This window comes from Panthera pardus, unplaced genomic scaffold, assembly GCF_024362965.1.
Source record: "Panthera pardus isolate Hobbes unplaced genomic scaffold, ASM2436296v1 HiC_scaffold_17, whole genome shotgun sequence".
Lineage (NCBI taxonomy): Eukaryota > Metazoa > Chordata > Mammalia > Carnivora > Felidae > Panthera > Panthera pardus.
In genome coordinates this window covers 122,190,492-122,213,323 of record NW_026526732.1, presented here as the reverse complement: position 1 = coordinate 122,213,323, position 22,832 = coordinate 122,190,492, and the positions used below count along the sequence as shown (strand labels likewise).

At 43.6% G+C, this 22,832-nt stretch overlaps 1 protein-coding gene across 5 annotated transcripts in view; it reads left to right on the top strand.

The window, feature by feature from the left end:
• Positions 1-4,099: 4,099 nt before the first annotated feature.
• PHACTR1 (phosphatase and actin regulator 1) overlaps positions 4,100-22,832 on the top strand; it is a 561,384-nt gene continuing 542,651 nt past the window's right edge. For 2 of the 5 annotated variants that reach the window (XM_053904903.1, XM_053904900.1), the window contains exons 1-5: positions 4,102-4,254; positions 4,501-4,906; positions 5,478-5,524; positions 6,270-6,406; positions 6,813-6,965. In XM_053904903.1, coding sequence (XP_053760878.1) covers positions 6,863-6,965 — 103 coding nt within the window. In that variant the 5' untranslated portion in view covers positions 4,102-4,254; positions 4,501-4,906; positions 5,478-5,524; positions 6,270-6,406; positions 6,813-6,862. Of the gene's footprint in view, positions 4,255-4,500; positions 4,907-5,477; positions 5,525-6,269; positions 6,407-6,812; positions 6,966-22,832 lie in introns of all 5 variants that reach the window. The other 3 variants (XM_053904899.1, XM_053904896.1, XM_053904898.1) reach the window with 3 other exon arrangements.

Below are 22,832 nucleotides of genomic sequence, written 5' to 3'. Positions count from 1 at the left end.
GTCAGCACAGAGCCTGATGCAGGGCTCGAACCCATGAACTGTGAGATCATGACCTGAGCCGAGATCAAGAGTCGGACACTTAACTGACTGCACCACCCAGGTGCCCCTAAACAACTGGTTTTCAATGCAGACGAAGCAGCCTTCTATTAGAAGAAGATGCCAGCAAGTCTGTTTACCACACGGTTTGCTGAATATTTTAAGCCCGCTGTTGAGACCTACTGCTCAGAAAAAAAGGTTCCTTTCAAAAAATTGCTGCTCACTGACAATGCACCGGGTCAACCAAGAACTGGTGGAGAGGGATAACGAGATTAATGTCATTTTCATGCTGCTGACACAACATCCATTCTGCAGCCCATGGATCAAGAAATCACTTTGACTTTCGAGTCTTATTTAAGAAATACATTTCATAAGGCTATGGCCGCCACTAAGTAGGGATTTCTCTGAGGTATCTGGGCAAAGTAAATTGAAAACCTTTGGAAAGGATTCACCCCTCTAGATGCCTTCAGAAGATTCAAGGGAGACCGAATGAAGGATCTTCATCTTCAGAAGATTCATCAACATGAACAGGAGTTTGGAAGAGGTTGATTCCAACCCCCATGGCTGACTTGGAGGGGTCCAAGACTTCAGTGGAGGAAGGAACTGCAGATGTGGTGGAAAAGGCAAGAGAACTCGAGTTAGAGGGAGAGCCTGAAGATGGGGCTGAATCGTTGCCATCTCATGATCAAACTTGAAGGAGCGAGGAGATGCTTCTTAGGGATGAGCAACGGCAGTAGTTTCCTGAGGCAGAAGCTTCTCCTGGTGACGATGTGGTGAAGATTGTTGAAATGACAACAAAGGATTTAGAATCTTACATAAACGTAGCTGAGAAAGCAACGGCAGGGTTTGACCACGTGGATCGGCTCCAATGTTGAAAGAAGTTCTCCTGTGGATAAAATGCTTATTGAACAGCATCACAAGCTACAGAGAAATCATTCATGAAAGGAAGAATCAATCAGGGCGGCCAGCAAAATTCATTTTTGTCTTATTTTAAGAATTTGCCACAGCCACCCCTCTCCTTCAGCAACCACCACCCTGAGCAGTCAGCAGCCATCAATGTCAAGGCAAGATGCTCCATTAGCAAAAAGATTGCAAGTCTCGGAAAGCTCAGATAATGGTTAGCATTTTTTAGCATTAAAGTATCTTTAGGGACACCTGGGTGGCTTTGTCCGTTATGTGTCTGACTTCAGCTCAGGTCATGATCTCACGGTTCCTGAGTTCAAGCCCTGCCTCGGGCTCTGTGCTGACAGCTCAGAGCCTGGATATTTTTTTAATGTTTTATTTATTTTTGACAGAGAGAGAGAGAGAGCATGAGCAGGGGAGGGGCAAAGAGAGAGGGAGACGCAGAATCTCAAGCAGGCTCCAGGCTCTGAGCTGTCCGCGCAGAGCCCGATGCGGGGATTGAGCTCACGAGCTGTGAGATCATGACCTGAGCTGAAGTCGGACGCTCAACCGACTGAGCCACCCAGGCGCCCCAAGCATCTTTAATTTCAGATGTGTACATTGCTTTTTTAGACATAATGCTACTATGCACTTAATCAACTATAGTTTAAACAACTTTCATATGCACTGGAAAACCAAAAAAATAATTCATTTACTAGCTTTATTGTGATATTCACTTTATTGCAATGGTCTGGAACTGAACCTTCAGTACCTCCAAGGTATGCCCCTATCCAGCATCTTATACATAAGTGAGCCCTCAAAACATGACTACAGGCTTATATGGAATAAAATTAGGCTCCTTCTCCCTGTGAGACTTTGTTTTTCTCAACCTACCCTCCCAACCCGCACAGCCTTCTTTAGCTGTCCAGCTATCATCAAAAGCTTCTCACAAGAAATGTTTGGAAATTCATTTACTTTCCAGTGGAAGCAACTGATGATGGCTTACAGGGGTTCCTCTTCAAGGGAGAATTCAATATGGATAAAACCTCAGCTGAAACATTGGCCGTATCCTACCATTTAATAACAATCTTTAGTGAACAGGGAAGGAGACGCTTCTTTTAGGGGATGGGCTGAGACATAAGAGAGTAAATTGGCAAGCAAAGAGAAACCATTGCCATTGCACCATATTCTGAGGTCCACTGTTCGCAAAAATAAATGAATATATTGCTTTCCATACTCGTTTAGCAAGCTGACACTTAACCGTAGACCTTCAACCTAGGTACCCCATCAAGGAATCCAAAATGCTACCGCACAGTAAGAGAGCTTCTGATATTAAGATTAAAGTGAGTTGGGTTTGTGGGGAAAAGAGAAACATCCCCAAGATTTCATGCATGGAGAAGGCAGAACCTCATGTAGTTCCACACGAACATAAAACATGGGTTTCTAGAGAGCTCTGGAATATAGTAAGGCAATCAAACAAGTAAAATTAGTGATAAAATTGTCGATCACTTCTCTATCTCTTAGCAAACAACCAAAGTGACTCCGATGGAAGTCAACAGGATACTGCAAAAAGAACAAAAAAGCAAGCTGTCTACTTACAAATCACGTGACCTCCTTTCCCAAAATGTTTGGGTCTTGTGCCATCCAATAGAATAAATAAGTATACCCCCAAAACAAATTAACACAAGCTGATGTCTTTGCTGGTCTCCGGGTTCTATCTTGAAACATACGTCCATTTTGAATTAATCAAATACTGTTTCCCTTTGTGTATAGAGCACTCACACACATATCCCCGTGTCACCAACCTGAATCGAATATACACATCTCTGCCACGTCATGTGTTTGTAACAATCCTGGATCATTTGTTTCAGCCTTCCAGTTCCAAACCCCCATATTCTAGTACCACCGATATAAAAGATAAAACTTCACTTTGGCCTCTTTTAAGATAATTGTTTATTTCTTGCTCACTGAGATACGTCAACCCTGTCTGAATTAACTTTCAGAGCTGATGTCTGGAAGATGATTTGGGCTGAATTGTTCAGTGCTGCATTAAGCGTTAGCCTGAATCCTTGTTCCCACCTTGCCTTCTTCTCTGTCTGGTTCTATTATACCTCAGAACAATGGGCCATTATAAATGTTGCTTTTGTGCAGATTAAAGTTATAAAACAGAGCTGAGCTGATCAGATGGTGGCATTGGGTTTTGCACACGACAATGCTTCCCACCTTTAAAAATAACCCCTCACACAGATATTCCTATATGTAATCCACATCAGTGCTCTCAGAGAGTAAAAGAATATTTTGAACATCGATTTCAGAAGCTGGTCATATTATGTTAAAAAAAAAAGACAACAGTTGTTAATTATCTAGCAAAATGAAGTCCTCATTTTGCATGTGAACAAGCATTCCCTTCCCGAATATATTTATTTCTCTAAGTTGAAAACGTCCTTTGAGCTTTCTTAAATCATGGCCCTTTTCTATTACATGTGCACTTTGTAAGACCTTCAAATGTACCTTTCTTGGTCAGCTCTCCAGAAACGATTGACTTCCAAATCCATCCCCCAACCTCTGGGAATCAAGTCTGTTTTTCGAATTTCCAACTTAACATCTCCGTCTTCAATCACACATTCATCTGTGCTCACAGAAACGTTTGGTGTTTGCCAGGAGCAGTAGATTGCGCATTCTCTTTCCCTCCCTCTTTCTCTCTCTCCCTCTCCCTCTCTCTCACCTATGAGTCATTACAATTTCAGTAGATTCACAATAGAGAGTTCAGAACCTGTCGCCCACACCTCACTGTAAGCTAAAGAAACCAGAAGACAGCTTTCTCCTCTTGTAAATGTCAAGTGTTCAGCATGTCTCCGTCAGAGGGGGCATAGATATGTACAGCTTAGGAAAGTAAGTCCTTGGGTCTGGGCAAAGCTTTGAATATTCTGCTCCAAAGTGGACTTTCCCCACCAGAATATATGATTGGTACTTTCAGCTTCTTCTTTCATCAGGCTGAACTCTGCAGCACCAGCTTTGTATCTGATGTGTTCTGATTGGGTGGGACAAGACAGACGGGAGATTTTCAGATTTGTCTCCAGAGCAGCAGGACTGCGTCTATGGGAGGGGCGAGTGTGGTGGTCTTCCGGCCAAGACTTCTCAAACGTAGCTTCTCTTTTCTAACGTCCAACACACCACGCTTGCTACCAATTCTTCTTGGTCAACAAAGGGTGGTAAACCCAATATAGGGCTGGCATTTGGTCATCATTATGCCTCTCATGAACACATCTTCAGGTACTGTGTCCAAAAGTCCTCCGGAGGCTTGGTAGAGAAGATACCCCATCAAAATAAGCTCAGGTATCTAACCAAAGTGTCTTCGTTTGCTGCTGGGATGATTTTGTTGCATTCAGACAGAGAAGAATGCATTTAGACAGATTGGCATGATTGGGACTGGAGATTTGACCAAGCAATCAGAGGCAGGGAAAGGAAGAAAGGCCAGGGAAGAGGTGGGGGGTGGGGGGGTGGGGGGTGAAACCAGATGTTCACTCTGGATCGCACTCCAGAAAACAGCTCACAATTATAATTCCCCACCTTGTTTTGCAGCTCAGAATACAAGTGGCGTTGCACCAAACCCTACCCAAGCAGCCGTCGTGATTAGAAAGTACTCCACACCTTGGAGAACTGAGGAGACATGAGCATAATTTTAAATGCAAATTAAATTGAGGGGGTAGCCGAGAGAACACATAAAAGACAGGAAAACAAAACCTTTCAATTGTCTTAAATTAGCAGTCTAGCGTGTGCTAAAGAGCAGTTGCACTCAGATCCCTTCTTAGGGCTTGCTTTTCATCACAATATAAAGGGGGCAAATCCATCACTTCCCTCCGCTCAGCGCTCTTGAACTGAGATTGAAGGGAAAATTAGAAGCCGCTCATTTGGGCTTCGAGCTCAGCAGCGTACGGTTTCGTTTCATGCTCCGCGGTGTCCTGCTGAAAGGGGCCAACAAGTGCTGGTGAGTACCTGCTAACTTCAAGACTCTCCCTCTTCCTTTCATCGATCTTTTCTGGCTTTTACGCGTGGGGGAGGGGGCCTCCCCAAAGATCTATGTTCTAACGCATTTTTTCAAAGCTGGGAGATTTCAGGCAGCTTTTTAGGCTTCTTCCAGGGACTGAGTCGCAGAAGGAAAGAGAGAGTTATTTTCAGCCTAGATGCTGGTGACTGATCTATGTATTAATTATAACAGGGGAGCGTTTAACATATGCTAGCTAAAATGGCCTTTCCCCGCAACCCGTAGCCAGCATTAGGGTAAGAACTGAGCGCCCCCCATTTCTGGACAACTTTTCTATCATATTAACTGGTTAATCATGCAATGCTGTTGTGATTGCTAATCAAACTGGGACTGGGGGCTATCAACATAAATTATCAAGCCAAAACCCATTTTTAAAGGACGGTGACACTTCTCTGTACACGAGAGGGAAGGGGTGATGGGGAATGGACCACATGATGGTTATATGTCGATTTCGACGGTGATGATTTGGTGCCAAAGTTTTATACGGGAAAGTGGTCATTTTCTTCCTTCACAGTGGAGGATACAAAGAGGCTGAGGCTGGCGTCACCTTCCGTTGCTAAGGTAACATGTTCTGGCCATTTTATCTGGTAAAGGAGGTCCAGTGGACTGTATACATTATTCATCGCTGTTCTAAGCAAACAATCAAAATTGTTTACTTTCATCGGGAATTTAGTGAGATCAAAGCCACTCTGGCTGAAACTGTTCTTGCTTTTACTGCCGGCAGTTAGTCCTTGGTGGTTTTTTTTTTTTTTTTTTTTTCTGTAAGTATGATTTGCTGTTGGGGTACCTTTGGGTATTTCTTAAAGTTTCCTCTTACCAGATATGGTTTCTTAAATTAAAATACGCACTGTTAGAAAAAGAAACGAATTGGATTAGCCCTCCGAGCTTGATTTTAATGACATTATCTTGTAATTTCTTTCCTAAAACATCCTGCAGAAATAGAGATACTTCATTTGTGCAAGTATCAGGGAAAGGCTACATATGCTAAAAAGAAGCCAACAGACTGAATGTTTTTTAATGAAGTGCATCAGCTTCCTGACAGGCTAGTGCATGATAATATTAGGGGAATCATTGCAATTCTGAAATAATTGTTGCTGCTCTAGAAACCAGAATTCTTTCTCAAAAGCAGCCTAGGTCAGGGGCAAGCAGGTGATGATCCTGTCGCACCTTGTAAAATGTGCTGCAGGGAATCACCAAGAAGGAAGGAATTCAAGGCATTTTTACAGCAAACATGTCAGCATGTGTCATAAACGCAAGGCACCTATAAGTGGAGGCTCGGATTCCCAGGCGATTCTCACTGTTCTAGGGGAGTCAGAGCTCCCGGGACCAACTGAGGATCAATTCAGAACGGCTGATGCCATTCGTCAGATGGACCTTTTGAAAACGGAGAGCATATGAATCTAACGGCATATTTTCCAGTTAACACACAACAAGGAAATACTGGTATGTTATTCCTCTTTAGCTTGAATCGTGTGTTGTTTTTTTTTTTTTTCTGAATGCAATATATTTCTTTTCATGAATGATGATTAAATGTTGCATTTTCTCAACACAGTAGGAAAGGTATGTTGAGGGGTGGTTTTAGCATTGGAAATGTCAGTCAAAGGAGGGAATGTTATAATGGGACATTTCTTATTCCAAATTGTTTAAATATATATGTGTGGGTATAAATATATCCTTATATAACAAATATAATATATTGCATCTACATATCTATTTAAATACATATATTTAAATACATGATATATTATTAATTGTATATGTGTGTGTGTGTGTGTGTGTGTATATATATGTTTTTAAAAATCTATTTGTCAGTCCAAAATATTGTGGATTTTTTTTTCCTTTTTCATAGGTATACAAGTGACTATTTTGTCTTGAAACTCTGCTTTTGGAACCTCAAGGATGGATTATCCCAAAATGGATTATTTTCTGGATGTCGAGTCGGCTCATAGACTCCTGGATGTCGAGTCTGCTCATAGATTCTTCTACAGTCAAGGAGCTCAAGGTAATAAAAGGCGAGGAAGAGAGGAAACTCCTCTCTTTTGCATGTTGGTTTTCTATTGACAGAGTCTAACACAGGCGTCCAATCATTGGGATTACTAAATTGATCACGAATCTTTGCCAAACTGTTGCTGAAATGGAGGCAGGCATGTAATAGAATGGATAAGTGCAAACTTTTGGGATGTGGGAAAGAAAGGAAGAAGGAAAGAGAGATGAAAGAGAGAAAGAAAAAAACCATCCTACTCAACTTGCGGTACAAACGTCCCTTGGAAAGCTCTGTTAGAAAATGATTCCTCCCCACCTCCTTGCGCCCAAGGCACGGGTTTGAAAGGTGTCAGGAATGCTTTCCCCGTTGCCCCCCCTCCCCCGGAAAAGGTTAAGTTTGCAGCCACTACGCTAGAGGAGATCTAGGACACACTGACCTATCTGACCGAACTCCAGCTGGATTCGGGGCTCCCCGAGATAAGCTTTGTGCCTCTCGAGCTGCCTTATCTATCTTAGATGAATTCAGCTCCTGCTCGAGGAATTAACCGTGCACTCGGGGAGCAGTGAGGAACACGCCTGTTCTAAAGTAGGGCTGCTCTGTGCGTTTTTATTACACATTTCAGGAAGGTCAGTTAGGCTCCAGTGTGCTTCCCGTTCCACGGTGCATTCAGAATGTTTTGCCAGCACATTAGAAAGAAGCCGGAGTGTTTTATGGAATATCCTGATGGGCAGGACATTTTTTCAAAGCACTGTTTTCTTTTTTTTTCCATGCAACATTTAGAGTACCCAGTCAGGGCAATCTGATGATGGGATGGGCCTCCCCCGCATGTCAGAAGTGATGCACTGAGGACAAAGGCAGAGTTCATACGTGTTCTCGAACAGAGAAGTAGTCAGATTCTTGGAAGCCAAACGGCAGACCTGAGAGGGAATGCCGTGTGGACCGTCCTGGCGTCCCTCGCTGTTAGGTGCTGGTGGGCACTTCACACGGGGCTCTGATGGCATCTAGCTTTCCCCAGAGGTCTCCTCTGCATTGGTTTCTTCTTCTTCTCAAGCCAATTTCCCATAGCAACCTCGAGGGCTTGCAAGCCTCTTTCTTCTCTGCGTCCGTTTTCCTGGGCACGATCCAGGCTTCCTCAAGTGGAGAGGAGCTAGAAATTATCCGGTTGATTTGCTCGGGTCAGGGTGCTTGATAAATTAGCCCAAGTGATAGGATAGCTCATTCTCCTCGTGCCCCTGGTTGTAAGCGTCAGCAAATGCTACCTTCAGCCACCTAAAGAGAACATGTATGCTGAAGTAGGAGAAGAGTGAGAGTCTGGCCAGAACCTCCAGCCTCTTCTGGATCTGCAAGTAAGAAGACGCTGGAAGTAAATGGAGGAAAGGGGGCCGAGGCTCAAGCCTGTCACCAGTCCCGTGTTTAAACATTCCCGTGTCCGGATCTGAGCGGGACAGTAATGTTCCGTGGTGGGGTCATCTACATGAGCTGCATACCCTTCGGCAGAGCAGAGAAGGGGGGCGCCCTTCACGATCGGTATTCAAGATGCCCACCTTGCCTCTTGAGTAGGGACGGTTTAAGCTTTCAAGAAGCCCGTGGGCTCCGGGCTTTCACGGAAGGCAGGCAGGCAGGGTGTGGGAGGCTCAGAGGACTCAGAGCCGCCTGGTGGTTGTCAGCAGATGGATTTGGGGGTGGAGTGGTCAGAATTGTCACCATCCGTGACTGCGGTTTAGACAGCAGAGCTGGGATGACTAGAAAATGCAGGGTAGGCGGTAGCATAAGCCTCTGGAGCTCCCGATAGCACCTTCGTTTTAAGGTCATCGGAAGGATGTTCCAGGCAAAGAATCTCGGATTTGTAGTGAGGTTGAGGGGTCCCGAGACATCACCTAGGCTGACTTCTCAAAACCTCAACCTTCCTGGAGCCGATGGGCAGGTGTAAAGCCGAGGAGTCTGCGTCGTAACAAGAGCTCCAATGATGATTACCAGCACCTCGGTCTGGGGGCCCGCAATGAAAAACCAGTCTCCCCGGTCCAATTTCTTTCCTTCATCCCTGGAACAGGAACACTTTCATCACCAATAGAAGCAGGGTGATGCATGGTTACAGACCCCGGGACCTTGTCTAACCAGGTTCAAATCCTAAGTCTGCCCCAGTGAAGCAGGACAAGTTCCCCTCTTTGATCTTCAGTTCTCTCCTCTGCAAAAAAAGAAAAGAAAAGAAAATGGAGACAATAATAGTGCCCAATTCCTAAGTTGCTAAGAGTCTTAATACTGTCTGCCACATAAGAAATGCTGTGTCAGCAAATCGATGAAATAAATCTCCCTGGCAAAAGGCTCTCCCTTCCTCTGTTTGAGATTTCATAAGGCAGCCACTGCCTGGCAAATAAGAATATGGCCTGATAGGAGTTTTACCTCCTATTTTTAGCAAAAAAAAAAAAAAAAAAAAAAAAAGGAAGGAAGGAAAAGAAAGAAAGGGAGGGAGGGAGGGAGGAAGGAAGGGAGGAAAGAAAGAAAGAAAGAAAGAAAGAAAGAAAGAAAGAAAGAAAGAAAGAAAGAAAGAGAGAAAGAGAAAAAGAAAGGAAGGAAGGAAAGGAGAAAGGAAGGAAGGAAGGTAGGAAGGAAGGAAGGAAGGAGAAAAAAGGAGGGAGGGAAGGAAGGAAAGTGAAGGAAATAAGGCAGGAAATTAAATTTTCCATAAATTCTAAAACAGTGATTATTTTCTTGTCACATCAAAACCCCACTCAGGGCAAAACGGAAAACTAGTGAAAGTTTGTCTTGGTAGTCCCTATCTGCCCAGTCCTCCATTTCACATGAAAAGTGAGACCCCCCCCCCTCCTCCCCACACCTTCCCTAGAGCCCCTCCATCCAGGACCGGTGAACCCCCTTTCCTTTCCCCAGTCTTTCCTGGACAACCAGCCCCTCAGCCTGGTAAAGGGCTCTGGGTGAGTGGGCAGAGGCCTGAGGACCACAGTTTGCATCCCTCCCTTTCAGAACCAGATGCTTGTGTTTGGATGGATGGCCACGGCCAGCATCTCACCAGTGGCCAGGCTCTGAGCACCAGTGGAAAGGGGGCAGTATGGGAGCTGGCTCTCGGAAAGGCATTTGAGGCAACTAAGGTTTATGCTGCTATAAAGCACAGCAGCTCCCTACCTGGCCAGCCCAGCCTGGGGACAGGGGCATGATAGGTCAAGTAGCCCTGATTTGATGCCCTCTTCTCAAAGAAGTTCCAACTGGAGGGGGCACTTGGGTGGCTCAGTTGGTTGAGTGTCCGATTTTGGCTCAGGTCAGGATTTCGCTGTTCGTGGGAGCCCGGGGATGGGCTCTGTGCTGACAGCTCAGAGCCTGGAGCCTGTTTTGGATTCGCGTCTCCCTCTCTCTTTGCCCCTCCCCCGCTGACCCTCTGTCTTTCAACAATAAATAAAACATTAAAAAAAAAAGTCCAGTCGGGAGCACAGTATTTAGCTGAGCACCTGGAAGTTGGGTGACCTAGGATTTGATCCACTAAACTTGTGTGTGATGATTGCCTTGTTGTCCACTCTCAAAGTCATGTTGGTATTTCTACAGACTGGTCAAGTGTTCGTGTAGGTATAAATACTTGTAAACAGGAAAGGAAGGAAATCTGAGTTTTATTTTCCACATCACCATCCTCGTATCAATTTTATTTACAAATTCACAACCTTCTTAGAAACCACCTCTTCTCTATTAACTGCATGTAAAATGGTTATCTGAGGCCATGATACCAGAATTATAATGTTTCTGGCCCCATCGCAGTTATTTTTCAATTCTTTTTGGAAAGTGGCAAAAAGCCTACCCCGAAGTAGAAGATGTTTTTAGCTGGTAAAAGTCAGAGAAATCCCAGAGGGTGAAAAAAGAAGGGGGAAAACAATGCAGTCTATCACGGGACAGATTCTTTTGAAAGTCCCAGAGGTTTTCAAAAGTCAGTCATCTGCTCTGTGGAATAAAGCAGGTTGCTCTGTGGCCCTTCACTTTTCCTTGGTTTGGCTCCAAGGTAGGGAAGATGAGCCCACCTCTCTGGGGAGTCTGCTTGAGAGCGTGATGTGCTGCAGAGAGAGGAAGAAAAACTAGGGTCACCCTGTTCATCATCCGTCAGTGAAGGATCTTCTCCCAATTCATCTGTGAGTGCTTTGTCAACAGCCAAACCTGCTTACCTAGAGAGAGTTCTTTCTGCAAAGGTTGCCATTAACTTGAAAAGAGAACTCTTGAGGTTGAAGACACGCGGGGCATAGACAGCCGCCACGTCCCGACATCACACAACTTGAGCTCACCCATCTTCCAGGTTGCTGACAACGACAACTAACACACTCAGCTTCAGACTCTGCCATTTTTTCTTACTGAACGACTGCATTGGGAGAGAGGTCATGTTCTAAGATCGCAAAATTAGCATCATGGGATTTTCAGGTTGAAATGGACACCACACGTGGGCGATTGTCTTGGTCCCTTCGAAAACCAGGTGAAATGGAACTTGGGAGGGAAAGTCCCGGGTCCCAGTGCTGCATTTACAACCACCCACCGGGCTGGTCTGATGAATACTGAAGGTTGAAAGCCACTGCTCTGGATCGTGTGCTATTCAGAGTGTGGTTCTGAACTAACAGCACCAGCTTCAGCTTGGGGCTGGTTGGAAATACAGAATCTCAGGCATCCCGGCCCTAGAAAATCAGAGCCTGCGTGGTAACAAGATTTCCCGGTAATTTATGTTAGTTTGAGAAGAAATGATGGAATCCAGGGCATGTTAGAAACACCTGGTAAGCTTTTATGAACTCGAGACCGGAGCCCCTGGCAGACCAATTAAATCAGAATTTTTCCTGGTTAGCCTTGTACTTGGGAATCATTTTAATTGTCCCTGGTGATTCAAATTGTGCAAACAAGACTAAGAACCACTGACCTCCCGTTTTATAGTAAAACAGGTTTTAGCACATCGTGCAGCTCTTTTTCCTGTCTAGGTCTTTCCCTTAAATAAATCCAAACCATTGGAAAGGTGCAAATGGACTTTTGAAAAACAGGACTGGGCTACACATGGGTGTACCCTCTGCAAGTTCATTGTATCCATTAATTCTCAAAGAAACTTTGGGAAAGAGGGATTATTTCACAGATTAGAAAAGACGCATTCAGAAAGCAGCAGGGCCAGGATTTGAATTCAAGTACTTCTGACCCCAGCAACCTCACAGGTAGCAAAGGAGACATTTGTGACCAAATCACACATCTGGAAATGGTAAAAGCTCAGAGTGGTTCTACCACATGCCCAGATCACACAGCTCACAGCAGAAAGTGGAGACTGGAACCAGGCTGCCTCTTACCACACACACCTATGCCCTCTCTGCTGCCCTACATTTCTCTTCTCCAAGAGCATCAATATCCTTGGACAATTAAATTTCCTTCAAAATGGGAAATGCATCAAAAGGCAGCCAATTGACTAGAGTCACTAAGCAATTGAATTTATGACTCCTGCTCACAATTTCCCCCTTTTATCATTTTAAATAACCATTGGCATTGGAGCCACGTGCTATATTCACTTCGTCCCAGGGCACCTTCTCTGTCTTGTCCAACCGAGGGAAATGCCGGCTTTGGCAACTGATGAGCGCCACAGTTAACAGCTAAGAGTCTCTTCAAGTCGCATTTGGAAATGGAGAGGAGTTTGTTTAAATGTTTCTCTCTCAAATGTTTCCTCCACCTTTTGCTCACCCTGTGACATCATCAGAATAGCTGGCTTGTCAATCTTTGGCCATGAGTTGAATGTACTCTAAATCTAAACTCTAAACCCCTGGGTGTTCTTGACTTCTTACTCCAAGAGACAAAGACCTGTGATAGCCCTCGATTAGTTGCAAATCATTGGCGACAGTCATCGGCACAAAATGTGCTCGCGCGGTTTCCTCTCCTGTACTCCATGCAGGACCCAGCCCCAGTGGAACCTCCTGTGTGAAGCCTTACCTGACGTTTCCAGAACTCTCTCTCACAGCGTTCCGTTCGGGCCTACCCCGTAGCTTTGTCATGTTGTGTTCTCTTTTCACCATGTACTAGCTGATGAGTTCACATGAGTGGCTTCACGTCTCTAAGCCCGAGAGCCCTCATCAAAATGGATAGAACCCCAACTCCAAAATCATAGGTATTTTTGAGAATTAACGGAGGTGTGCTTATAAAGTGTTCAGTATGTTCTTTATTGTTGATTTGTCATCGATGCTATCGTTTTGTTATCACCCAGGTGTCTCTTGCCTACCCAAATGGTGGTGATCTCCTTAAATACCATTTTCTCGGTGCCGAGTATCACCCTTGGCATAGGGATGCATTTGGACTTAGTAAAGTAGGAGCATTTGGACTTAGTAAATGTCTCTACTGAGCTCAAGACATGAAAATACTTAAATCTCCATTACAAGGAGATGCTCGGGGTTCAGGCAAAGAACTTTTGACAACTGAAGATTTGGAAAACAGAACCTTCTAGGACCTTTAAAGCATTCAAATCTTCAGGTGAAAATAGAGGCTGCTGAAGGCGAAAGGGAGGGGCAGGTCAAAAACAATTCTCAAACACATACAGGTGCAGGAAAGGGCAAGCGTTATCAACCTGGCTATACCTCCCATAAAATAGAAGAAATTTAAAAAACAAAGGCCCAAAGAAAACACAGCAGGAGGGATTTGACGTCCTAGTGAGGAGAATTAACCTTTGAAACAGAATTTACAAGGCCCCTGAAGAGTACAGTTCTTAGAAGAGCTCTTTAATACTCAATAGTCTGTGATGGTTGAGTTTTTATTCCGCCAAAACATAGAATTGTGGGATAGGAGACCAGTCAAGCTTTACTCTGCTGAACTTCATTGACATCAATTCAAAAGCCGCTCTGAAACTAGCTCTGAGCTATAGATCTCAGTTAAGACACCCTTCCCCTTCCTTCTTTACTGCCTAGTCCAGTCCATAGGCTCTTTGGTTGCGTAACCTCAAACCAGCTTCCGTTCACACTCCTGCTTCTGTCCAGACTCAGCAGAAGGTGGCTGCTTCTACCCATGCCCCAAGCCCCACGCTGGAGACACCTACTTTGAGAACCACTCACTGAAGGCCTGACCATGGTGTTTCCAGGAGTCTTGCCGAGTGAATACCAGGTTTTCTTCCTTCTCCCGGTCTATCCCCCTGAGACCTTCATGTCATGGTCTTTGATGTAGCTCATATCGGCACTGACAGGTCAAATTTGCTCCATAAGGAGGTAGAAACAGTGACTGAAAAGCAACCTGATCCCCACGAGAAGCATGACTGCCAACTGGGCTCTAACCTTTTCCGGTCACCATTCTGGCGTTCGCCCATTTGTCCCTCAGAGCCCCAACACAAGCAGTATGTCCCAAACAAGCAGTATAGATATAATTTCCAGAACCTTGTCTCTGAGAAGTGCTTCAGAATACACTTTACATATGTTGTCTCTAGCCTTACTTTAATGGCGCTCAAGTCCTCACCATCAATAAACACTTGCTTTTTGGCTTGTTCTACCAGCCCCCCCCTTTAAACCTCTATCGGGAAAGCAGCACCCTGAGCGTCACTCACGGATGACAAGCTAACTACCAAGCCTTCCCTCCTAACCTCCCACACGCTCCATTTTAGACCTCTAATTGCTCACACGCAGGCTCTCCAAACCTGTGTTTAACACAAGGAACATTCTGCGTGAAGGAGAGGGTGAAGGCAAGCGAAAAGAAAAAATATCATGGAGATGGCCAGCCTGCCAAGTTCACCCATAGGGAGATGGCCATAAAACGTAACCTTCCATCTCTGGAGCGTGCCATTGGGTCAAGGCAATTCTCTGCGCGCAAAGTAACGTTCTGGATACCAACGAGCGACCTGCACACGGTCTTCCAAAGCTCCTTGTGCCTTTGCCCCCAGCCAGCCTCAGCTTTGGCGTGCATTGTGATTCAGGGCTCCAAGGTACAGTAAGATATGAGGACAAGAGGAAGAGAGAAACGGCGAGGGGATCGGAAACAGAAAGGGAGAAAAATGATATGAAAACACGATGGGATCATCCCAACCGATTAAAAACTCCCACTTTCACCTAAGGTATATGAGAGGGTGGATTATAGATTCCACACAGGCTCACACACAGCCAACATCAGCCAGGACCCGATTAGCGTAAACAATTCACAGGTGCTTGGGAAAGAATTCTTTCCATTTTCCCAAGCTAAATGTTTTCCTGCAAACTTTCAGTAGCAGCCTCTGGGACTGAGCTGGCAGAGGCAAGGATGGGGTGCCTAGCACATTAAAATCAGTTCATGGTGGGGCACCTGGGTGGCTCAGTCTGTTAAGCGTCCGACTTCAGCTCAGGTCGTGATCTCACGGTTCAGGAGTTGGAGCCCCCCATCGGGCTCTGTGCTGACAGCTCAGAGCCTGGAGCCTGCTTCGGATTCTGTGTGTGTGTATCTCTCTCTCTGCCCCTCCCCCACTTGAGTTCTCTCTCTCTCTCTCTCTCTCTCAAAAATAAGTAAACACTAAAAAAAATTAAAATCCATTCATGGCTAATACCTTTTTTTCAATATTTCAAAGAATATTTCAGCAAACAATTAGACCCACACACCCATGCAAAACCACAGAATGAATATTGATGTTAAATAGTACTCCTGAAATGCTAGGACTGAACAGGGAGGTTATGTTGGAGATTTATGTATCTTTTCTCAATTGTAAAAGCAAAACAAGGGTAATATTGAAGTATCTGGCCAAAAAATGGAAAGGGAACTCAGCCCTACATAGCCACCATTGACCTTGAACAATCTGGGACACCTGCTCACCCTGCAGTCAAAAACCAGCCTGTGACCTTTGACTCCCCCAAAACAAACTATTAAGGGCGTACTGTTGACTGGAAGCTTTCCCATTGGTAAACAGTCGATTAACACATATTTTGTGTGTTATATACATATTATTTACTGTATTCTTACAACAAAGTAAGCTGGAGAAAAGAAATTGTTATTAAAACAACCATAAGGAAGAGAAAATACATTTATACTACTGTATTGAATTAAAAAAAAAAATTCACGGATAAGTGGAACCCACCTTGTTCAAGGGTCAACTCTGCATACGTATTATGAATATCTTCTGCCGGTCTCTGCCTTATTTCTTTTTTTACTTTCTTAGTGGTATATTTTAATAAGCAGACATTTTTAATTTTGATGAAATCCAGTTCATTTTTTTCTTTTATGGTTAGTCCTTTAACAAATCTTTGCCATCCTGCATGTTATGAAGATATTTTTCTGTGCTGGTTTTTTTCAAAGCCTTATAGTTTTAGCTTTCGCATTTAAGCCTATGATCCACCTTGAATGAATATTCCATATGATACGGGGTAGAGGAGGAATTGTCTTTATGAAAGTATTCTTATTACAACTGACATTTTGAAATGTGATCACTGAGACCTGGACATTTTAGTTATTTCTTTTTTCTCTTGTGCTTTCTCCTTTCCTCCATACTCTGTATAGTCTTTATGTTACCCCGATCAAAAGTGACTTATCACAGATGTCATTTATATATCTTTGGAGTTGGTGGTTTCCATGAAACGGGAGTTAGGAAGGTTACCGTTCTGTTTTTAAGTTACCCTCAAAAGACTGAAGAGTTCCCAAACTGGACTTTTTTGTGAAAATTAATTATCTAAGTGGCATTAAATATCCAAAAATCTAATACAGTTCTTTGTTTACACTTGTGAATGTTGGTATACCGATTCCATAACTATTGGCATTAGAAATAATTGAATCTATTATTCTGCCACTGTGTTACTTAAGAAGTTTTTATGCTCTTAAGGTATTCTTCTAGATATTACCCAGTCTAATATCCCTGTTATCCATTGGTTTCTCCATTCAACTACCAGAAAGTTCTTAATATCCATTTCTGCCCATAAAATTCATAGCTTTCGCAATCAATTTATTCACAGCTCTTTACTTTTTTGTGACACATCTGCATTAACATTTTGGCTGATTAATAGAATTTCAACACACAAAACACATTCATTCAGTTGGTCATTCAACAAATATTTATCGAGCACCTATAGAGTGCCCACTACTGTTCTGAGTACTGGAGCCTCAGCAGTCAACAAAACAGACGAAAACCTGCCTTCATGGAGCCTACGTTTTAGTGAGATTTTTCACGTCAATTTATATCCCAAACGTGTGCCTTTATTTAAAATTGAATATTCAAGGGGCACCTGGGCAGCTCAGTCAGTTAAGCGGCTGATTCTTGGTATCAGCTCAGGTCACGATCTCACAGTTCATGATATCAGCTCAGGTCACGATCTCACAGTTCATGATATCAGCTCAGGTCACGATCTCACAGTTCATGAGTTCGAGCCCTGCATCGGGTCCTTTGCTGACAGCAGGGAGCCTGCTTGGGATTCTCTCTTTCTGCCTCTCTTCCTCTCTCTCTCTCTCTCTCTCTCTCAAATAAACGTTAAGAAATTTAAAAAATAAAATAAAACGGACTGTTCAGATATTAACAATATGTCTGAATACTTTGCAGTAGATAATTATATGTCAATCAAATCGTGCCACCCCCCCCGCCCCTTTCGTAGTGTAGAGTTCTCCCGAGATATTGCTGCCCAACCAGGAATGATATTTCCCAGACCCCTTTATACCTTTGGTAGTGCGTATAATCAGTTCTTGTCAATGGAATGACAACAGAATTAATGTGTCCCTTCCAAGCCAAGGTATTTTAGAAGTGGGTACACCTTCTCGGTGCTTTTGTTTGCCTTTCGCTGGCAGGATACAAATGACTACAAAGCCCTGGGGGATGGGGAGGGAAAGAGCCTATGACCGTCTCACTTCGGGCAGGAAGGGGGTCTACAAACCAGTAACTCAGACTCCAATGAAAACAAAATAATACACCTTACTGTGTTAAGGCACCACAATGTAAGGTTTATTTGCTAAATTAGCATTGCCATAACAAATATACTTGCCTTGTGAAGACTGAAGACTGTTCGTCTGAATAGGTATGATGTTTATCTGAGAATAGAACCATTACCCTTGAGCGGTACAATTTCAGGGTTGCCAAAAAAAGGTGATACTGAAAGAGACAGTCAGCCATGCAGCCTCCCAGAGGGCAGGGCCAGCACCTAAGATGAGATTTTTGGTAACTACTGATGGCAACACAAAATTCAATGCAACCCGAGGCACTTGGGTGGCTCAGTCAGTTAAGCATCCAACTCTTGATTTGGGCTCAAGTCATGATCTCACGGTCATGAAATCGAGCCCTGCACCTGGCTCTGCGCTGAGGCACAGAGCCTGCTTGGGATTTTCTCTCTCATTCTCTCTCTCCCCCGTCCCCCACTCTCTCTCTCTCTCTCTCTCAAAATAAATAAACTTAAAAAAAAAAAAAAAAGTAAATGCATCCTTAGCAGTTAGGGACCTAAAAAAAAGTTACAGAAGAAAGTAGGAGTAATTTTGAGGACACTTTGGCCCACGAACCAAATTTGCATAATTATAATATTAAGTGATTACTATTGGAATTCTGATCAAACAAGGCTGAAGAATGTGGGGGGGGGGAAATGCTGTAGGAAACCTATGTCCTTCTTCATTCTGTATGGCAGTGAGTGTAAAACAGGTCAGAAAATAATATATGCATGCTTTCTATGCTCATACAGGAATAGAATTTGTTTCCTCTGTGGGAGTCGAACCAGTGACTAGAAACAGGCTGGAGGAAGACTCTTCATTTTTTCACTTGTGAATATTGTACCGTATGAAATTACCTATTTAAAAATACAATTTTTAACAACGCAGCTTAGCTGGTGAGAATTAGTTCGCATCCGGGAAGGTATAATTTTCCTGAATTCCAGCAAAACTCATTATGAAAACGGGTGGATGGGATTGCAAAACTGACACTGTAAGTTAGTAAGTACCCTCAATGATATCCTTCCCTTAAACTCTATGAAGTTGGGGCGCTGGGGGCTCAGTCAGTTGAGTGACTGACTGTTGACTTCGGCTCAGGTCATGACCCCAGGGTCATAGGATGGAACCCTGTGTGTGACTTCACAGTCAGCATGGAGCCTGCTTAAGATTCTCTCTCTCTCTCTCTCTCTCTCTCTCGATGGAACCCTGTGTGTGACTTCACAGTCAGCATGGAGCCTGCTTAAGATTCTCTCTCTCTCTCTCTCTCTCTCTCTCTCTCTCTCTCTCTCTCTCGGGTGCCTGGGTGGCTCACTCGGCTGAGCTTCCGACTTTGGCTCAGGTCATGATCTCGCGGTTTGTGAGTTTGAGTCCCGCGTCGGGCTCTGGGCTGACAGCTCAGAGCCTGGAGCCTGCTTGGGATTCTGTGTCTCCCTCTCTCTCTGCCCCTCCCCTGCTCATGGTCTGTCTCTTCCTCTCTCTCAAAAACAAATAAACATTAAAAAAATTAAAAAAAAAAAGATTCTCTCTCTCTCTTCCTCCCTCTGCCCCTTTCCTGCTCATGCTCTCTCTCTCTCTCTCTCTCAAATTAAAAACAAAAAACAAAAAACAAAAAACATCAAGTAGCATAGGTTTTTGCTTACAACAGCTATTAAACCCAGTGCTAAAATACACTGAGCTGAGATCTAACCCTCTGAATTACAATATCCTAAAATGATCAGTCAAGATGTTGTTACATGTTGAAGCACATTGAGTTCCATGGCTTCACTGAAAAGTTTATGTTGTATCATAATACATCCCTAATGTATGATATTCCAAACTTTTAGTCAAACAAACAAACAAAAATCACTTGTCTTATTTATCTCCTTTAAGTCATCTGTTAACTCTCTCTTTTGTGCATATTCTATAGTGTATATAAAATATTCATGCGATACAATATTGGTCCGCAGGTTAAGAAGAACATTCTTGGGGAATGCAGGCCGGCTCAGTAAGCTTCCGCTGGCGGGCTGCTGGGTCCAGGTTTGGAGACATCTCTGTCTGCCCCGGAAGGTCAGAGAGAGCATCTCTGATGGCAATAGTCAGGTCAGGGCCGTCCCAGTGGTTTGAACTTCGACTCGAAGGCTAGACAGGATTTATTTATTTATTTATTTATTATTATTATTTTTTAATTTTTTTAATGTTTATTTATTTTTGAGACAGAGAGAGACAGACCATGAACGGGAGAGGGTCAGAGAGAGAGGGAGACACAGAATCTGAAACAGGCTCCAGGCTCTGGGCCATCAACACAGAGCCTGATGCGGGGCTTGAACTCACGAACCACGAGATCATGACCTGAGCCGAAGTCGGACGCTTAACTGACTGAGCCACCCAGGCGCCCCCTAGACAGGATTTAAATAGGAGAGAGGACAAGGAGAAGGACATTATAAAGCAAGAAAACATAGAACCCACAAGGCTTGTCTGGCCACTAACGCAATTCTCCAAGCAGGCTCTGGGCCCGTTCACAACAGCATCAGTGATGTCATTGTTTAAAATGCTTTCCCCAGACCTGTTAAATCAAAACTTCTGGCAATACTCATTTTTATCAAGCTCCTGGCAATTTTTAGGCATACCAAAATTTGGGAGGTTCTCATTCCATCAACATACCCTGGAGGGCACGTGGATTTGTATTGCAGAGACATTATCAGTGATTTTTTTTTTTGTTAAATTTAAAACAGTGATCAATCTCAAAAAAGGAAACTGAGAAATGGCTGCTTTGAAATATTTGTCCTCCATGGGTCAGCCATTTTGCCAATAGGTAATTCAGCTTTTCAGCATTTGCATTTCTATTGAGCACTGAAATGTTCTGCTGCTGGGTAATAAAGAGAATTGAAAAGCTGGGTTTCCATTCCTGTTTTGAATGTTGGGCAGTTCTATTGTTTAATTACCTTTAACTCTAGAAAAAGACCAGAAAGGCAACAACGTTGCCTGCCACATTCCCATCCTGCCTGTTTGCCCTAAGGCAAGGTGAAATGTACTTTTCAAATTGGGTGTTACATGTTTCAGGGGTTGAAAACCTCCTTGTGCCATCAACTGCTCAGAGCCCACATACTCAGGTTCTGCGCGCCACAGCTTTGTTACCACTAACGCCGTTGTAAGGTAGGAAGAGGAGAAAAAAAAAATGACGAATTCCTAGATTCCTATTTTCCACAAGCTGTTTCCAGAACGATGAGTGGAGCTCGCGGTGATCATATTAACATTGAATATCATCTGAATATAACTTTTATTCCCAAATGCCCTGTTTCATGGGGTTATGTTGCTACATTTGCAATCCTGGTGCACCTGTTGCCACTTTGTGGCAAGGGGCTTTTGTTTTTCTTTTCCTCCTGTGGAGAAAAGACCAAGATCCACCCCAGGCTACCTTAAATGAAACCCTGAAGTTAATGTGCCTTCAGATTACAATAAAAGCAGAGTGCCAATTTAAACCGCGTGGGCGCGCCTTGCATTTCTCCCTCCAAAGGGGGGAATGTTCCACAGAAGACTTAGGTTTTTCAAAATAAAATAGGACCTAGGTGCTACACAGAAATGTAGAGCCTGGAAAGCATATTTTAGGCGCATGCACACTGGTTTTGGGAGATGAGTCGCAGTAAGGCTGAGCAGGAAAGCAGGCTTCTGGATAAAGGGACGAAGTGAAATGCAATTGACCCTTGAACAAAGTAGACCCGGGTTATAGGTCCCAACCCCCACCGTTGGAAATCTGCAAATAACTTTGACGCCCCCGAAACGAAACTACCAATAGCCTTTGTTGACCAGAACCCTTACCGGTAACACATACGGTTTTAATACATGTTGTGTATGTGATGTGTGTTACCTGCTATATTCTTACGATAAAGTAAGCTAGAGAAAAGAAAACGTGAAGGAAGTCGTAAGGAAGAGAAAATGCATTTACAACAGTATTGTACTGCAGTTGTTCAAAAAAATCCATGTATAAGTTGACCCAGGGAGAAATCAAGGGCCAACCGTATTTTAATTTTTTACGCTTAACTTTTGGTCACTCTCATCCCCATTCGCATTTTTACCAAGTTGCATTTGTGACATACACAAAATTGGGGTTAGGGATGAAATCTTTTTTTTTTTTTTTTTAATGTTTTATTTAGTTTTTGAGAGAGGGCAAGCGGGGGGAGGGGCAGAGAGAAAGAGGGACGGAGGATCCGAAGCAGGCTCCGCCCTGACAGCCGCTTGTGGGGCTTGAACTCACAAACCGCGAGATCGTGGCCTGAGCTGAAGCCCGCGGCTCAACCAACGCAGCCACCCAGGTGCCCCAGGACTGGCTGAAGAATATTATGTTTTAGGGCTAGGCTGCAGAATGACAGGTAGGAATGACTTTAAGCAAGTCCTTTAATCTTCCCTTTTGAATGCAAATGAGAATAAGAGTTCTTAACCCAGAAAGTTCCAGGATTAAATGAAACAAAATGCATTTCACAAACCATGGGCCAATATATGATTCGCAGGCTCTACTGACGAACTCGTTTATAATAATCATGTATCTGTTTTCATTATGTGTTAGAAAAAATGTAAATTAAACCAATTCCATTAAGATATTAAACTATTTAATTAGACTTTAGGGACTACTGCTTAGACCAAGGGGGGGAAAGGTAGGCTACCTGAAGTTCATTTAAGGAAAAGCACTAAGTAAATAGTAGTTAGGTGACACTCTAATGGAACAAAAATCCATAAAAGTGACACAGAAGTGACTAACGTTTGGAAACACTGAACAAATAAACGTAAAACACTAAGCAAAATATCAAGCACCTAATGTGCATTTAGTAAGTGCTGGCGCCTGTGTTAATTATGCTTTAGTTTTGTCAAGGCTCCATGGAAAATGGCAGGGTCTCTGGTTCTCCAGGAGAGACCTCCCGCCCTGTATGATCTCAGGTCTTCTCTGCCATCATCTTATGCCCAATTCAAATTTCTAAGCAACAAAACTTTGATTTTTTTTTTTTTTTAAATCAAGTTGCTCAAAATCCCGGAAGAATTTTCTTTATGGTTGGCCTGCGAGGAAATTTTGTCCTCCTGACTCTC